The sequence below is a fragment of the Aedes albopictus genome, chromosome 3, assembly GCF_035046485.1.
Source record: "Aedes albopictus strain Foshan chromosome 3, AalbF5, whole genome shotgun sequence".
Taxonomy (NCBI): domain Eukaryota; kingdom Metazoa; phylum Arthropoda; class Insecta; order Diptera; family Culicidae; genus Aedes; species Aedes albopictus.
The window spans coordinates 205608622-205625065 of NC_085138.1; the positions used below are offsets into that span (position 1 = coordinate 205608622).

Consider the following 16444-nt stretch of genomic DNA (forward strand, 5'->3'; position numbering starts at 1 on the left):
GAAATACGTTCCATTACTAATTTGGGTTGCATTTGGGTTGTGAAAATGCGTCAAAATAATTTTGATCAGTTTTGATGTACTAGGTGCTCCACTGTGCATCGGCTGTTTTCCTACTCTCCGCATCGACCAATGTGGCGCTAGCTTCTATGCGCGAAAAATCGCTAAAAGTAAATCGCAAAAATATTGTATGGCGAATAGCATCTAAAGGCAAATTTATCGAAGTGGAATACATTATTCGAAAAAATATTTGGTAGTGGTTGTGCACAATGGTGACTACTATTAAGCCTACCAAATATTTTTTCAGTAAAAGCTTTCTATTTCAAGTAATTCAAGTTTAGATGCTTTTCATCATACAAAATAAAATGGATTTACTCCTGCTGATCAACTGTGGGTGTGCGCCAAGCGGGTAGTCCATTATCAGGGTCCTTTAGCTGTCGCATATCGTAACGTTTGCTTGACAACCTGATATGGTTCCTGTAGTACAATGAATGGACTACCCGCTTTGCGCGCAGCCACAGTGGATCAGCAGGAGTAAATCCATTTTATTTTGTATGGTGAAAAGCATCTAAACTTGAATTACTTGAAATAGAAAGCTTTTCCTGAAAAAATATTTGGTAGGCTTAATAGTGGTCACCATTGTGCACAACCACTACCAAATATTTTTTCGAATAATGTGTTCCACTTTGAAGAATGGACTACCAGCTTGGCGCGCGCCCACAGTTGATCAGCAGGAGTAAATCCATTTTATTTTGTATGGCGAAAAGCATCTAAACTCGAATTTCTCGAAATGACAAGCTTTTATCGAAAAAATATTTGGTGAGCACCAAACCGGTCATCATTGTGCACAACCGCTACCAAATATTTTTTCGAATAATGTGTTCCACTTCGAGAAATACGCCTTTAGATGCTATTCGCCATACAATATTTTTGCGATTTACTTTTAGCAATTTTTCGCGCATAGAAGCTAGCGCCACATTAGTCAATGCGGAGAGTAGGAGAACAGCCAAAGCATTTAATCCATTTGCCTTTAGATGGTATTCGCCATACAATATTTTTGCGATTAACTTTTAGCGGGGTTTCGCACATAGAAGCTAGCGCCACATTGGTCGATGCGGAGAGTAGGAAAACAGCCGATGTAGTTAATGGACTACCCGCTTTGCGCGCAGCCACAGTTGATCAGCAGGAGTAAATCAATGAATTAACTACATCGGCTGTTTTCCTACTCTCCACATCGACCAATGTGGCGCTAGCTTCTATGCGCGAAAAATCGCTAAAAGTAAATCGCAAAAATATTGTATGGCGAATACCATCTAAAGGCAAATTCTTCAAAGTGGAACACATTATTCGAAAAAATATTTGGTAGTGGTTGTGCACAATGGTAACCACTATTAAGCCTACCAAATACTTGTTCGGGAAAAGCTTTGTATTTCAAGTAATTCAAGTTTAGATGCATTTCGCCATACAAAATTAAATTGATTTACTCCTGCTGATCAACTGTGGCTGCGCGCAAAGCGGGTAGCCCATTTAAATTTGTATGGCGAAATGCATCTAAACTTGAATTACTTAAAATACAAAGTTTTTCCCGAAAAAATATTTGGTAGGCTTAATAGTAGTCACCATTGTGCACAACCACTACCAAATATTTTTTCGAATAATGTATTCCACTTTGAAGAATTTGCCTTTAGATGGTATTCGCCATACAATATTTTTGCGATTTACTTTTAGCGATTTTTCGCGCATAGAAGCTAGCGCCACATTGGTCGATGCGGAGAGTAGGAAAACAGCCGATGTAGTTAATTCATTAATTAATTATTTTGCTACATATAACATTGAATTCGATAGTAAGTACACTACTTTATTACTGATGTGATGCTAGACACTTAAATATAACAAATAACACTTAAATTAATTAACTACATCGGCTATCTTCCTACTCTCCGCATCGACCAATGTGGCGCTAGCTTCTATGCGCGAAAAATCGCTAAGAGTAAATCGCAAAAATATTGTATGGCGAATAGCATCTAAAGGCAAATTTATCGAAGTGGAATACATTATTCGAAAAAATATTTGGTAGTGGTTGTGCACAATGGTGACTACTATTAAGCCTACCAAATATTTTTTCAGTAAAAGCTTTATATTTCAAGTAATTCAAGTTTAGATGCATTTCGCCATACAAAATTAAATTGATTTACTCCTGCTGATCAACTGTGGCTGCGCGCAAAGCGGGTAGTCCATTGTACAGGAACACGATTGATTACACACGATTAAAGTTGTTACGACAGAACGGATTAGTTACACGAAGGACAAGTAAATGTAAGTAAAATGTAACCTAAATTAATCTGAAAACGAATTAAAATAATGAATTTCAGCTTATAGCTAACTCATACCCCAAATGACAGAGTTTTCTAATAGGAGCTCCGAAGAAATCCGTACGTGTAGCAACATAAATGGTAGATCTTATCAAGCCCTAAAACTTTGCCGAAGAAAGTATTGCGCTAACTCTTAACACACCCGAGATAATAGGCCACACCCACAAAAAGTCGAAATCCCATAAGCTCTTAGTCTCCTATTAAGCGGATTCCTATTGCGCCCCCCGATCAGTGATCTTATTATGCGTTGCGCGAAAATTTGTACGCGCAAGCACCCATACATCTCCGCCTGTAAGAAAAATCATTTCGGTGTTGTCGGCGCAGTATTCCTTGGCCAATGGACTACCCGCTTTGCGCGTAGCCACAGTTGATCAGCAGGAGTAAATCCATTTAATTTTGTATGGCGAAAAGCATCTAAACTTGAATAACTTGAAATAGAAAGCTCTTCCTACAAAAATATTTGGTAGGCATAATAGTGGTTGCCATTGTGCACAACCACTACCAAATATTTTTTAGAATAATGTGTTCCACTTTGAAGAATGGACTACCCGCTTTGCGCGCAGCCATTTGCGCGCAGCCACAGTTGATCAGCAGGAGTAAATCCATTTTATTTTGTATGGCGAAATGCATCTAAACATGAATTACTTGAAATACAAAGCTTTTCCCGAAAAAATATTTGGTAGGTATAATAGTGGTCACCATTGTGCACAACCACTACCAAATATTTTTTCGAATAATGTGTTCCACTTTGAAAAATTTGCCTTTAGATGGTATTCGCCATACAATATTTTTGCGATTTACTTTTAGCAATTTTTCGCGCATAGAAGCTAGCGCCACATTGGTCGATGCGGGGAGTAGGAAAACAGCCAATGTAGTTAATTCATTCGCGCACTTATTGGTAGAAGACACCATAACAATGAATTAACTACATCGGCTGTTTTCCTACTCTCCGCATCGACCAATGTGGCGCTAGCTTCTATGCGCGAAAAATCGCTAAAAGTAAATCGCAAAAATATTGTGTGGCGAATACCATCTAAAGGCAAATTCTTCAAAGTGAAACACATTATTCGAAAAAATATTTGGTAGTGGTTGTGCACAATGGTGACCACTATTAAGCCTACCAAATATTTTTTCGGGAAAAGCTTTGTATTTCAAGTAATTCAAGTTTAGATGCATTTCGCCATACAAAATTAAATTGATTTACTCCTGCTGATCAACTGTGGCTGCGCGCAAAGCGGGTAGTCCATTAAACATACCAGCGGAGGTTTATTAGCGATTTTGCACCTTTTTCGCTCTCTATTTTCTTGCAACGGGTAATATAAGAGTCTCGACTGTACTGCCCATATTCGCATAGTCGATGTAACCGCCATTGGCAATGCCACCGTAAAAAAGCAAATATTTAACGCGTGTGTATATTTGTGACCAGTTTTATTAAAAAGATCACAAGATCTAACCCTTAGTTAGATGTCAACGCGGAAAAAATCTTAAAATTTATATTTATTCATTGTTAAAATTCCAAAAGAATGTTAAAAAGTACTGTGGCGCTTACATCGACTTTGCGAATATGGGCAGTGTAACGCTACCCGGATAAAAAATTACCATTCATTACATGGTAAATATAGCGCATTTAGTTCACCACTGGACTGCGAACTGCGACTTCATAAGTGCGAAAACGCTAATAAAAGTGCGCGATTGCATCAAATCAACTCGGTGTCTTCAGAGCACTTGTTCACCATAGATTGAAGAAATAGTGCGCCGAAGCCATCAACCTGATTTGATTCAATCGCGCACTTTTATTTACGTTTTCGCACTTATGAAGTCGCAGTTCGCAGTCCAGTGGTGAACTAAATGCGGTACCGTCAAGGCACCATTCACCGTGGATCTAAGAGGATTCGGGGCAAATAAGGGCTGTCATTTGACACCAGTCTTATAAACATTGTTGGTGCCGCTTTTAATTGCCTTCATTATAGGTTAAAATTAAAGCAATATTCACAGAAGTAGAAAAATTTTCTCAAAATTTGGTGATATAGTACAATTAGTAAAGGGTAGTAGGGTCGCATAATTCCGTGGTAGGTCACCATTCACCGTGGTAGTAGGGACCCATTCACCGTGTATGAGAAATTTTATTCTACTTTGTTTAAAAATGATCAAAACAACCCAGCCAAGGGAATTTTCTTTGTTTAAATTCATTTCAAGTAATAACTTGCAAGATTTTATTAGAAAAACGAATGTTGAATTTTTCAATTTTTTCTTGATATATGGGACAATATGGGGCACGGTGAATGGAGACCATTGATTTTTAGGGTACCCATTTACCGTGCCTTTTTGTTTCAATTAAAAAGTACGAGTAATTGTACTTTCTTGTTAAACTTACTTCGGTAATGCAAAATACATACCTGATATGTGAATTTAATTGCTTCTTGGTGGAATAAAAACGTTACTAAATTTAGTTTATCGCTTAAATCACCTTAGCGCAGTTTTCATTTTTTCACTATGAATGCAGTGAACGAGCAGAAACCCGTTTCATGTAAACACACTTTAGTGTCAAAATGATACTTTTAAATGTTTTTAGTTAGCGTTTTGACATAGTAACAATACATTAGTGTTGTATTGGTGAACTTGAAGGGAAATTGTCATATCATTCAATCATAATATGGAAATAATGAAAACATATTCGAAGGCACACGGTGAATGGAGCCCCCACGGTGAATGGCGCCTTGACGGTATATTATTAACAAATGACTGGTTTTATTGTGCACAATAAAACACATAGGGTATCGCGCCACTTGGGCGGTGGCTTCTATATTCGTCTGTTTTCCACTATAACTCAGTCAATATTGAACCAATTGACTTGAAATGTTGTACACGGGTAGATACTATGCCTATCTCACCACATTCCAAAAGTTATGTCAATTGGTTCAAATTTGACTGAGTTATAGTGGAAAACAGACGAATATAGAAGCCACCGCCCAAGTGGCGCGATTCCCTAGTAGATATATTGTCACTTTTTACAATAGAAATCAAGCCCATATAGTTCGTACGATAAGTGAACATTAGCTTTATTAGTGACTAATTGATTCGATTGTTTTTCAATAGTTCTATAACAATGGACTACCCGCTTTGCGCGCAGCCACAGCTGATCAGCAGGAGTAAATCAATTTAATTTTGTATGGCGAAATGCATCTAAACTCGAATTACTTGAAATAGAAAGCTTTTCCCGAAAAAATATTTGGTAGCAATTATAGTGGTCACCATTGTGCACAACCACTACCAAATATTTTTTCGAATAATGTGTTCCACTTCGAGAAATTTGCCTTTAGATTGTATTCGCCATACAATATTTTTGCGATTTACTTTTAGCGATTTTCCGCGCATAGAAGCTAGCGCCACATTGGTCGATGCGGAGAGTAGGAAAACAGCCGATGTAGTTAATTCATTTAAAGTTACTATCAGTAAAAATTAATTTAAGTTGTTTTTAAATAGTTGCAAAAGTGCCTGCAAAGTTCTCATGGACTTTTTATTAAAAAAGAGTTTATTTCTCAATTACACTTAAAAACAATTCGTAACAAATAAATAACAATAAATATTATTGTTGCTTGGATCATGTTTGTATAATCAAATACAAAATCACTTGACATATTTTTTATAGTTTTCGTTTTAAATTTGAGTGCAGTAGATGTTTCGGTTATCGAATGTTATTCGCTAAACTTCAACGACTGACAGACGACAAGCCGTGTTGGCAGAGGAAGCTCTCAATGAATAACTGAGGAAGTACTTATAGAAAACTAAACTCGTAAGTGCTGGATATAAATGTTAGCGGGAAATATAAATTCTATGGATTTTCAAAAGCGAAAACTGCTTACAAATAACAACAAATATTATTGTATTTTTATTGTAACAACGATTCATTTGACGCCATTCAATCAATTGGCTTTTTAAATTTAGAAAAAATCAATGATTTTTCATTTTTAAACGAAAGAGCACCTTTTTCTGAGCCATTATGATTTTTTTCAGATTTTTTGAACTTTATTCTGATACCTAAAATCAATTTCAAAGAGATTTTTTAAAATCACCTTTTGACAGCTGGGCAACTGCTTGACAGCTCCGCCCAGTACAAAATGCGACAAGGGGTGTTTCGACAAATCGCTCTCATACAAATTTCAAATTGATTTTTAAATTGGTTCCCGGGCACCAACATTCATGAAAATTAGGATTTCGGCTCAGTTTGGCATGCAGATTCAGAATATGGAATTATCTCAACATCGCTAAAGAAGCCAATTGTATTTGTATTGTAAGAACAATGAAAAAACATGAAGGTATATTCACAGACAAACAGACGTAACACTTCGAACATTTTTCGATTCAAATCATAGTCACGGAAACATATTCGCCCAATGCTAAAAGGACTAAGTTTGGCCGACCATCAACTAGGTGGCGGTAGTGAGCAAACGTCAAACTCGAACAAAAACTATGCGAGCGCCACGGTTGGGCAGTTGACCAACTATCAAATTTTGAAAAAGACCGGTAAATCGGTGTACGATGAGAATTATCAGAGTGTTACGTCTGTTTGTCTGTGGTATATTGTTATCTTTTGAAAATTGCCCTAAAAATGTCTCATAAAAACACAATACATTCTATTGTTTTTCGCGAAAAAGTGTATGAAAATTTTCTCAAAATTTTATGGTTAAGATACATAACGACCACCATTTTTTATTGTAAAAGTGCCATTTACCATTCGCCAAATGGTATAGAACAATAGGGGTGATGGTGAGTGTGCCGTGTAAATTACAATATGTTTAATGGTGAATTATTTTTCGAAAAAATGGTGTTGTAACAATAAAATTTATCGTATTTTTATGATATTTTTTATCAGGGTATCGCATCGACCCATGTGGCTAAATGTAAATCACAAAAATATTGTATGGCGAATACAAGGGCGAATCGCATCTAAAGGCGTATTTCTGCGGTTGTGCACAATGATGACCGGTTTGGTGCCTATCAAATATTTTTTTTTCGGTAAAAGCTTTTCATTTTGAGAAATTTGAGTTTAGATGCTTTTCGCCTTACAAAATAAAATGATTTTACTCCTGCTGACCAACATTGAACGCACTCCCTGCGGGTAATCTATTGCAATGGGTAATGCAGGAACGCAATCAATCGCGCCTAAAATTAAGGCAGTTGTTTTGAACGCCAATGGAGATCGAAAAAGCTTTGTTCCGAGTGTGGTTACATTCAATAAACAAACAATAACAATAAATAATAAAACTCGTATTTGAATGCATGTACACTTAAGTGTAGAATTAGCATAAGTTACAATACACAGAAATCAAAATTAAAAAAAGCATGTACATTTCTGAAATACAGGGGATAGACAAAATGATCGGGACAGGCAAAATTTTTACTACTCAAAAAATGTTCAACCAGCTGTAACTTTTCGAAAAGTGCATCAAATATTCTCAAATTTTTACTGTAAGTTCATCAACTAGTTGTGTATTAGTGGTTTAAATTTGGGAAAGATCGGGCCATTCTTTACGATTCTTCGAAAAGGTAAAATTATCCGATAGCCAACTTTGAGCTGTTATATTTCCGGATTCAATGAACCGAATGCAATGAAATTTTGACCATATATGATTTATATAAAATGAGCCTTTAAAAACCGTTGACTTATCTTAAAATTCTTAACACGGAAGAAAATTATAACGAATAGATTATTTTTCTAATAAAACATCAAATTATCAAGAACTTCAACATCGTTTCAAAATTCAAGATGCAAATTATAGTTTATTTAATTTCTCTCTAATGAATTAACTACATCGGCTGTTTTCCTACTCTCCGCATCGACCAATGTGGCGCTAGCTTCTATGCGCGAAAAATCGCTAAAAGTTAATCGCAAAAATATTGTATGGCGAATAGCATCTAAAGGCAAATTTATCGAAGTGGAATACATTATTCGAAAAAATATTTGGTAGTGGTTGTGCACAATGGTGACTACTATTAAGCCTACCAAATATTTTTTCAGTAAAAGCTTTTTATTTCAAGTAATTCAAGTTTAGATGCTTTTCATCATACAAAATAAAATGGATTTACTCCTGCTGATCAACTGTGGGTGTGCGCCAAGCGGGTAGTCCATTGACTAATATATAAATGTGTTTTGAAAGAAAGTTACAACGTAGCCGCCAACAAATTGAAAAAGTAATGGAATACATATTAAAAATAGACCAATTTGCTAAAAAGTCGTGAAAAAATAAAATCGCTATAACTTTTTGTCTTGTTAAAAAATTAAAGTTAAGTCAAATGTTTTCCAGAGTTCATTATATAAGTCATGAATGGTCAAAATTTCTTTACAATCGGTTCATTAAATCCGGAGATATAATAGCTCAAAGTTGGCTATTGGATAATTTAACCTTTTTATAAGAATCTTTATAACTTCGTGGAAAATGGCCCGACTTTTCCCAAATTTTGACCACTGATACTCAACTAGTTGATGAACTTACAGTAAAAAAATGAGAATATTCGATGCACTTTTTGAAAAGTTACAGATAATCAAACATTTTTTGAAAAATGCTAATTTTGCCTGTCCCGATCATTTTGTCTATCCCCTGTAAATACCAAAGATCGAAATTATGAGAATGGTGTATCAAGGTTAAAGAAGTCGCCGTTGATATCATCGCCATCATTGATATTTTAGAAACTGTTTCTGCTTCCAAAATGTCAATGATGACGATGAAATAAATGACAACTTCTTCAACCTCAACTAAATAAATTATTTGATTTAATCTCTCTTTCAGATACATGAAAACCTCAGCTTTTATTCTGGGCTTACTTATGGTTTGCTCATGGGCGATGTCCATTTTCCTTTCCATTCATTTCAACTATACGTATAAGGTTGCGGAACCTTTCGAATCATTTGACGTGCTGTACGACAAGCCCTGGCAAAGAATCACTCCATACATAATTGGTAAGTGTAGATAATTTGATTTTTCATTTATATTATCCGATAAATTTTGTCCTAGAGGATGACTACTACTTTCGTTGTGCCCTGTCAATTTAACGTATTCATTCGTTCCCAAAAAAATATGATCCAGCCTTAGTTTGCGGAGTGCTAGAACTGAATAAACTTTTGTTGTTCATAAAATAAAAGAAAATTTGAGTAACGGAAAACGTTGTAAAAATTGCCATAAAATTTACCTCAAATAAAATTGTTATTCAAAAATTCAAGATTCGAGGAAGTTTTCGGGACATTTTTATTATTGATAAACAATCGAAAAACTATCGATTTACCTTTTTTTTTATACATTTCGTAAAATAAATAAGTCAATTTGTAATAACTTTTGTTCAAGTCCTTTGTTTGGAAACCTTTTTTGGTATAAAAATATCCGTTCAAAATCGCGGGAAGGTAAGGGTTAATATAGTTTCATTACTTCAATAGTTCTTTAAGCTAAGTTAATATATGTTTTTCTTCAATTTCAGGTATGCTAACTGGGTATATTTTACATTTCAAGAAAACGCCTCCCAAGGTGCCCATGTCAATCAACCTACTTTTCTGGGCATGTTCATTACTGATACTCTTCGTATTAGTATTTGGAGTATGGGACGGTACACTTTCTGTCCCCTTGACGGCGCTTTATGTGAGCCTTGGTCATACAGGTACGTATTATGACAGCCAATATCAGAGGTCTCGTCAATCCAACCAATAAGTAATTTTACAAGACGATTCGGATCAGCTAATCTCTCATTTATTGAATGAAAAGTTGACAGGAAGTTGCATCGTATCCAATAAGTACCGTAAAACGGAGTAACTTTGATAGTTTTTCAGCCAATTTTCTTTATATTTTTCCATGCGACAGTATTTTCCCTAGTTTTATATTTTTAAAACAAGTACTGGAGTCTCTGTTGCCAATAAATTAAATTCTTTGGCTGTTTTTATACTCTCCTCATCCACCAATGTGGCGCCAGCTTCTATGCGCGAAAAATCGCTAAAAGTAAATCGCAAAAATGTTGTATGGCGAATAGCATCTAAAGACGTATTTCTCGAAGTGGAACACATTATTCGAAAAATATTTGCGCACAATGATGCCCGGTTTGGTGCCTTCCAAATATTTTTTCGGTAGAAGCGTTTCATTTCAAGAAATTCGAGTTTAGATGCTTTTCGCCATACAAAATAAACTTATTTTACTTCTGTTGACCAACATTGAACGCACTTCCTGCGAGTTATCCATTGGAGTTGGAAGACCGCAAAATTTTCAAAATTTTTGGGTGACAGATAATTTTTCATATGAGCGAGGATCACATTTTCAATTTGGGGTAACTTTAATAGTGCCCTGAAAAAAACATCTAATCCCAAAAAAAGTATTACAGATTGATGATGATTAACCTGGGCTTGTTAGGGCAATATCTGTAAATAAAAAGAAAATCGCGTTAAGTACTGTTCCTTTGAATTCCACTAAGAATTTGCATCCTTTGACAGATACGTATTTCGACCTCAACTGTAAGGTCGTCTTCAGTGTCTTGTACTTGACTCGACTCAAATTCTTAGTGGAATTCAAAGGAACAGTACTTAACGCGATTTTCTTTTTAATTACATTCTTAGGAGAAGCCGTACGGAGCATATCAGTTTCAATTTTTATAATAACACTTTTTTTCATAAAACTCTACTAGGGTGCCAATGGAACGTATGGGAAAAATTTGGCCATCGAATTTCAAAAACGGGTAGTGCTCAAAAGTTTCGTCTCCTCAAAAAAAGTCTCCATGCAAAATTTCAGCTCAATCGGACTTCGCTAAGGGGTGGCCCAAAGCGGTCAAAGTTTGGCTGTTTTGAAACACGAAAAATATCCCAAGGTAGGGATACATGAAAATTTCGAAATCGAATTTTTTTTATGCCAAATGCCTTAAAAGTGCATGAAACGTCGAGATCTGGCGTTATCTCAAAAAATTTTTTTGGAAAAAAAAATGACTTTTTGGACTTGGAAAATTTTTGAGTTGGGGGAGTGAAATGAATTTGAAATGGAGGATTTGAATTTAGTTGCTGAAATTTTCATAGCAATAGTACTGGAACATGTCTTATATCATCGTTGGCAACTGCTAGCATATTATATATCATATATCGTTAGGGTGGTTCACTTATTTTGCATTAGGGTGGTCCTTTTTGTAGAAAAATTTAAAAAATAAGATAATAGTATTAAAAAATCTCTTATATAACTGTAAGTCATTTTCAATGTTGAATATATATATATATATATATATATATATATATATATATATATATATACATATATATATATATATATATATATATATATATATATATATATATATATATATATATATATATATATATATATATATATATATATATATATATATATATATATATATATATATATATATATATATATATATATATATATATATATATATATATATATATATATATATATATATATATATATATATATATATATATATATATATATATATATATAATATTTCATTAGGGTGGCTCATTTATTTTTAATTAGGGTGGTTCTTTGAGATGGAAATTAAGAACAAAATAATATTTCCAGAAAATTTACCACTCATATTTTTGTATAGTTTAAAATCATGATCCTTTATTGGCATGTAACACTTTGTTAAGATATTCCTAGACCAACATGTGGAAAGGGCGTAACAACCATTGCGAATTTCTGCTTCTCCTGACCCTCCCGGGCGTATCACCAATTATTCATGAAATATTTTATTTTCTTTTTTAAATTTTGAATCTGTTTATTTTTTCGGTGCTTCACTTATTTTGCATAAGGGTGGTCCTTTTTGTAGAAAAATAAATGAAAAAAAAAACGATAATAGTATTTGTATTTGTATTGTATTTTCTGTTAGGGTTGCTTTTTTTGGAAATTAAGATCAAAAAATACTTCCAGAAAATTCAACCAGGTAATATTTTTCGTATAGCTTCAAGCCTTGATTTCCTACAAATCTTTCGGTGACTTATCTATAATGAGATTATTATCTCTCCTCTCGTTCTATTTCATTAATCACATAGTGATTAAAACCGATTTCTATCTACAGAATTAAATATTGTGGTACGGACTACTAAAGAGATTAATTTACTAGAGAGGTTCATCTCATTGTAGGATTTTGAAAAGTTTTGTGAGACTAAATTCAAAAATCCGGGTAAACATTTATTCAGCTGTTCCTATTCTTCTTCCTCATAGGAACAGCTGAATAAATGTTTAGTTTGAAGAGTAAATTGTTTTTTGAACCCCTTAGATGGGAAAGTTTTTCATTAATGCGGTATTTGCAGATATAATTTGCTTTTGCAATGGTCATGAATGTCCGTACTTAGCGGATGAAATTTATGTTCGCAGTTCCGCACGGAGCGTTAAAATTCACCCGAGTGAAATTCTCTCCGTGTGCTCAGTGTGGTACTGCGGTGCGGTTTTTTGACAGTTCGAAAAGACATTTAAATTATTTCAAATCCATCAATCAGTTAAGATAGGAAGATTTAATAAATACGATGATTTCGGTGGTGCAAATCAATAGACCATAATTTTCATATGCTCAGTGCGAACAACCCTGGTCGTGGTAAAAGGGAATATTTGGCATAAATCGTTAGTTTACATGTTAATCGACCAATTTACACTTCGATTGCTTAAAAAATAATTTCCATGCTTAATGGCATTCAGTCAAAACAGCCCAAAATCACATATTTTGCCCTATAAATTGAGGCATAGCTTAAAATCCTGACGTGCTGGAGCAAATATGAGCCCGGATTCGGATTCAGCGACCCAAAAACTGTCAGAGACACATAAGTTTGCTTTTGAGACAGACCAAAATTTATTTTTTTAATAAGTTCGCTTCTAAAAATGTTTCGCTGTGTAATCGTTCTTTTGTGTGCTGACTGCCTTGTACAAATGAGTGCAGTTCAAGTGTAGAAATGTCGTTTGATTCGATTATGGATTTACCAGATACATTTTTTGATTATATGATATCAAAATATGGCTGAAAAGATATTGCGATTACTATCCAAAAACTGCAGATGTTTCGAGAACCCTTTATGTACTGCTTTGGCAACTTCTTCGTCAACAGCCTTGTAGATTTTGAGCGATCCTATCAAACATGTTTGTGCCTATGAACTTCAGACATTACTTATGTCGAACATACCATTTCGATTGGTTATCCGAAAAACATCAACATTCGAGGAGAAGAACCAGCCATAGGCTGAAAATCTCAATAATAAAGATATATAAAAAAATCAACATTCGAGTTGATTTTATCAAATTAAGGTCATTGTTTACAGAAACTGCAGCACACGAAGACAGAAACCAGTTTTTCAATATATTTTTACAATGAATACGATAAATCGTGCTAACTTTTGTTGAGCTGGCTTAGGTAACGCAAAAGTGTGTCAGTAAAGGAACATTTTTAGTGAATAAATATTTTTTCCCATCTATCTCGTATTATGGTAAGCAGTGATCATAGAGGTCTTTCTTTTGTCATCGTGTGTTTAATTCCAACGTTAAATTATTGTATGTTTTTGTATCACGTTAGAGTTTAGGTTCACTCACCACTTCGGTATGCTATATGGTAATCTTGTAGCTAAGGTATATTTTGTTTAGATAGATAGAAAGCAACCTACCGTTGTTCTTTCCCCAGTAACGTAACTGTGTTTTCGGAAATGAAGCTGCCCAAGGCCAAGAATCTTTTTAGAAAAGATAAACAAAAAACTTTTGTTGCACATCATCATCGCCTATCAAGCTGTCATAATTTGGATACGTTCAAAATCAGTTTATTATTCCTTATTTTAAACCATAATAACAATCTGGACCAACATTTGTGTTGCGGAACAACCATTGCAAACGCTTACTTTTCTCGTCCATCCTGGGCGTATCTCAATATTTTGTGCAAACTTTTCCCAATAACAAATAGAGGAGAGTCAGCTCTATCTGTTACTGGAAAAAGAATCCAGGGACATGAGAAGCAGAAATTGGCAATGGTTGTTACGCCCTTTCCACATGTTGGTCTAGGAATATCTTAACAAAGTGTTACATGCCAATAAAGGATCATGATTTTAAACTATACAAAAATATGAGTGGTAAATTTTCTGGAAATATTTTTTTTGTTCTTAATTTCCATCTCAGAAGAACCACCCTAATTAAAAATAAATGAGCCACCCTAATGAAATATTATATATATATTCAACATTGAAAATGACTTACAGTTATATAAGAGATTTTTTAATACTATTATCTTATTTTTTAAATTTTTCTACAAAAAGGACCACCCTAATGCAAAATAAGTGAACCACTCTAACGATATATGATATATAATATGCTATCAGTTGCCAACGATGATATAAGACATGTTCCAGTACTATTGCTATGAATATTTCAGCAACTAAATTCAAATCCTCCATTTCACATTCATTTTACTCCCCCAACTCAAAAATTTTCCCAGTACTATTGCTATGAATATTTCAGCAACTAAATTCAAATCCTCCATTTCAAATTCATTTCACTCCCCCAACTCAAAAAATTTCTAAGTCCAAAAAGTCAATTTTTTTCCAAAAAAAATTTTTTGAGATAACGCCAGATCTCGACGTGTCATGCACTTTTAAGGCATTTGGCATAAAAAAAAATTTCGATTTCGAAATTTTCATGTATCCCTACCTTAGGATATTTTTCGTGTTTCAAAACAGTGAAACTTTGACCGCTTTGGGCCACCCCTTAGCGAAGTCCGACTGAGCTGAAATTTTGCATGGGGACTTTTTTTGAGGAGACGAAACTTTTGAGCACTACCCGTTTTTGAAATTCGAAAATTCGATTTTCATTGGCACCCTACTCTACATATATGTAAAAGTGAGCTTGTAAAAGTGAGTTTATAATATTGAGTTTGTACTACCTAAGTGAAAAACATTATATGTGTAAAAATATATTTTTACGGTACATCAACATTAGGTCGTCCCTTATTTTGCAAAAAATGGAAATGTTAAAACTTCGTTGATGGAAAATGATCGTTTTAGCTAAAAAATGATCGTGTCAAAGTTTGAAGTCCGTATCTCAAAGCTAAGTGGTCCCTCAAGGGGCCTAAAGCTGTCAAAAATTGTGTGGAGCTAAAAATACATAAAATTTTCTTCTTCAAAAAATATGCTATTCTACTAAAACCGATGATTGAAGGACCCATTAGGGCCAAAAATGTTTATGTGATATTTCTACTCTTTTTTGAGTTATTCAGAAAAAAAAACTATTTAAAAATCAGCATTATTGACCATATTTTAGATCCGAAGGAACCTTTCACTATTTAGCTGAATAACTCAAAAACGAGTGGAGATATCACAATGGACTACCCGCTTGGCGCACACCCACAGTTGATCAGCAGGAGTAAATCCATTTTATTTTGTATGGTGAAAATCATCTAAACTTGAATTACTTGAAGTAGAAAGTTTTACTGAAAACATATTTGGTAGCTATTATGCCTATTATGTCACCGTTGTGCACAACCACTACCAAATATTTTTTCGAATAATGTATTCGATAAATTTGCCTTTAGATGCTATTCGCCATACAATATTTTTGCGCCACATTGGTCAATGCGGAGAGTAGAAAAACAGCCAAAGCATTTAATTCATTCCTTTTGACAGGTCGCGCGTCGACGCGCAGCAGAACTCCGCTCATGAGCGCTTGCATAGTGACGTCAGTATTATCTCCTTCTCTTTCATTCCTTCGGCGTCGGTCCATAAAGTCGTCCATGCCCTCAAAAAATCGTATGAGAATGAATGAATTAACTACATCGGCTGTTTTCCTACTCTCCGCATCGACCAATGTAGCGCTAGCTTCTATGCGCGAAAAATCGCTAAAAGTAAAACGCAAAAATATTGTATGGCGAATAGCATCTAAAGGCAAATTTATCGAAGTGGAATACATTATTCGAAACAATATTTGGTAGTGGTTGTGCACAATGGTGACTACTATTCAGCCTACCAAATATTTTTTCAGTAAAAGCTTTCTATTTCAAGCAATTCAAGTTTAGATGCTTTTCACCATACAAAATAAAATGGATTTACTCCTGCTGATCAACTGTGG

At 34.5% G+C, this 16444-nt stretch overlaps 1 protein-coding gene and 1 long non-coding RNA gene across 2 annotated transcripts in view; one reads left to right on the top strand and one right to left on the bottom strand.

Moving 5' to 3' along the window:
• Window positions 1-16444, top strand: part of LOC109432807 (nose resistant to fluoxetine protein 6) — a 132691-nt gene that overhangs the window by 105726 nt on the left and 10521 nt on the right. Inside the window, exons 9-10 of the mRNA XM_062858682.1 lie at window positions 9158-9327; window positions 9840-10016. Coding sequence (XP_062714666.1) covers window positions 9158-9327; window positions 9840-10016 — 347 coding nt within the window. The remainder of the gene's footprint in view (window positions 1-9157; window positions 9328-9839; window positions 10017-16444) is intronic.
• The window catches only part of LOC134291207 (uncharacterized), a 91717-nt gene that overhangs the window by 54951 nt on the left and 20322 nt on the right, over window positions 1-16444 (bottom strand). The window lies entirely within an intron of this gene.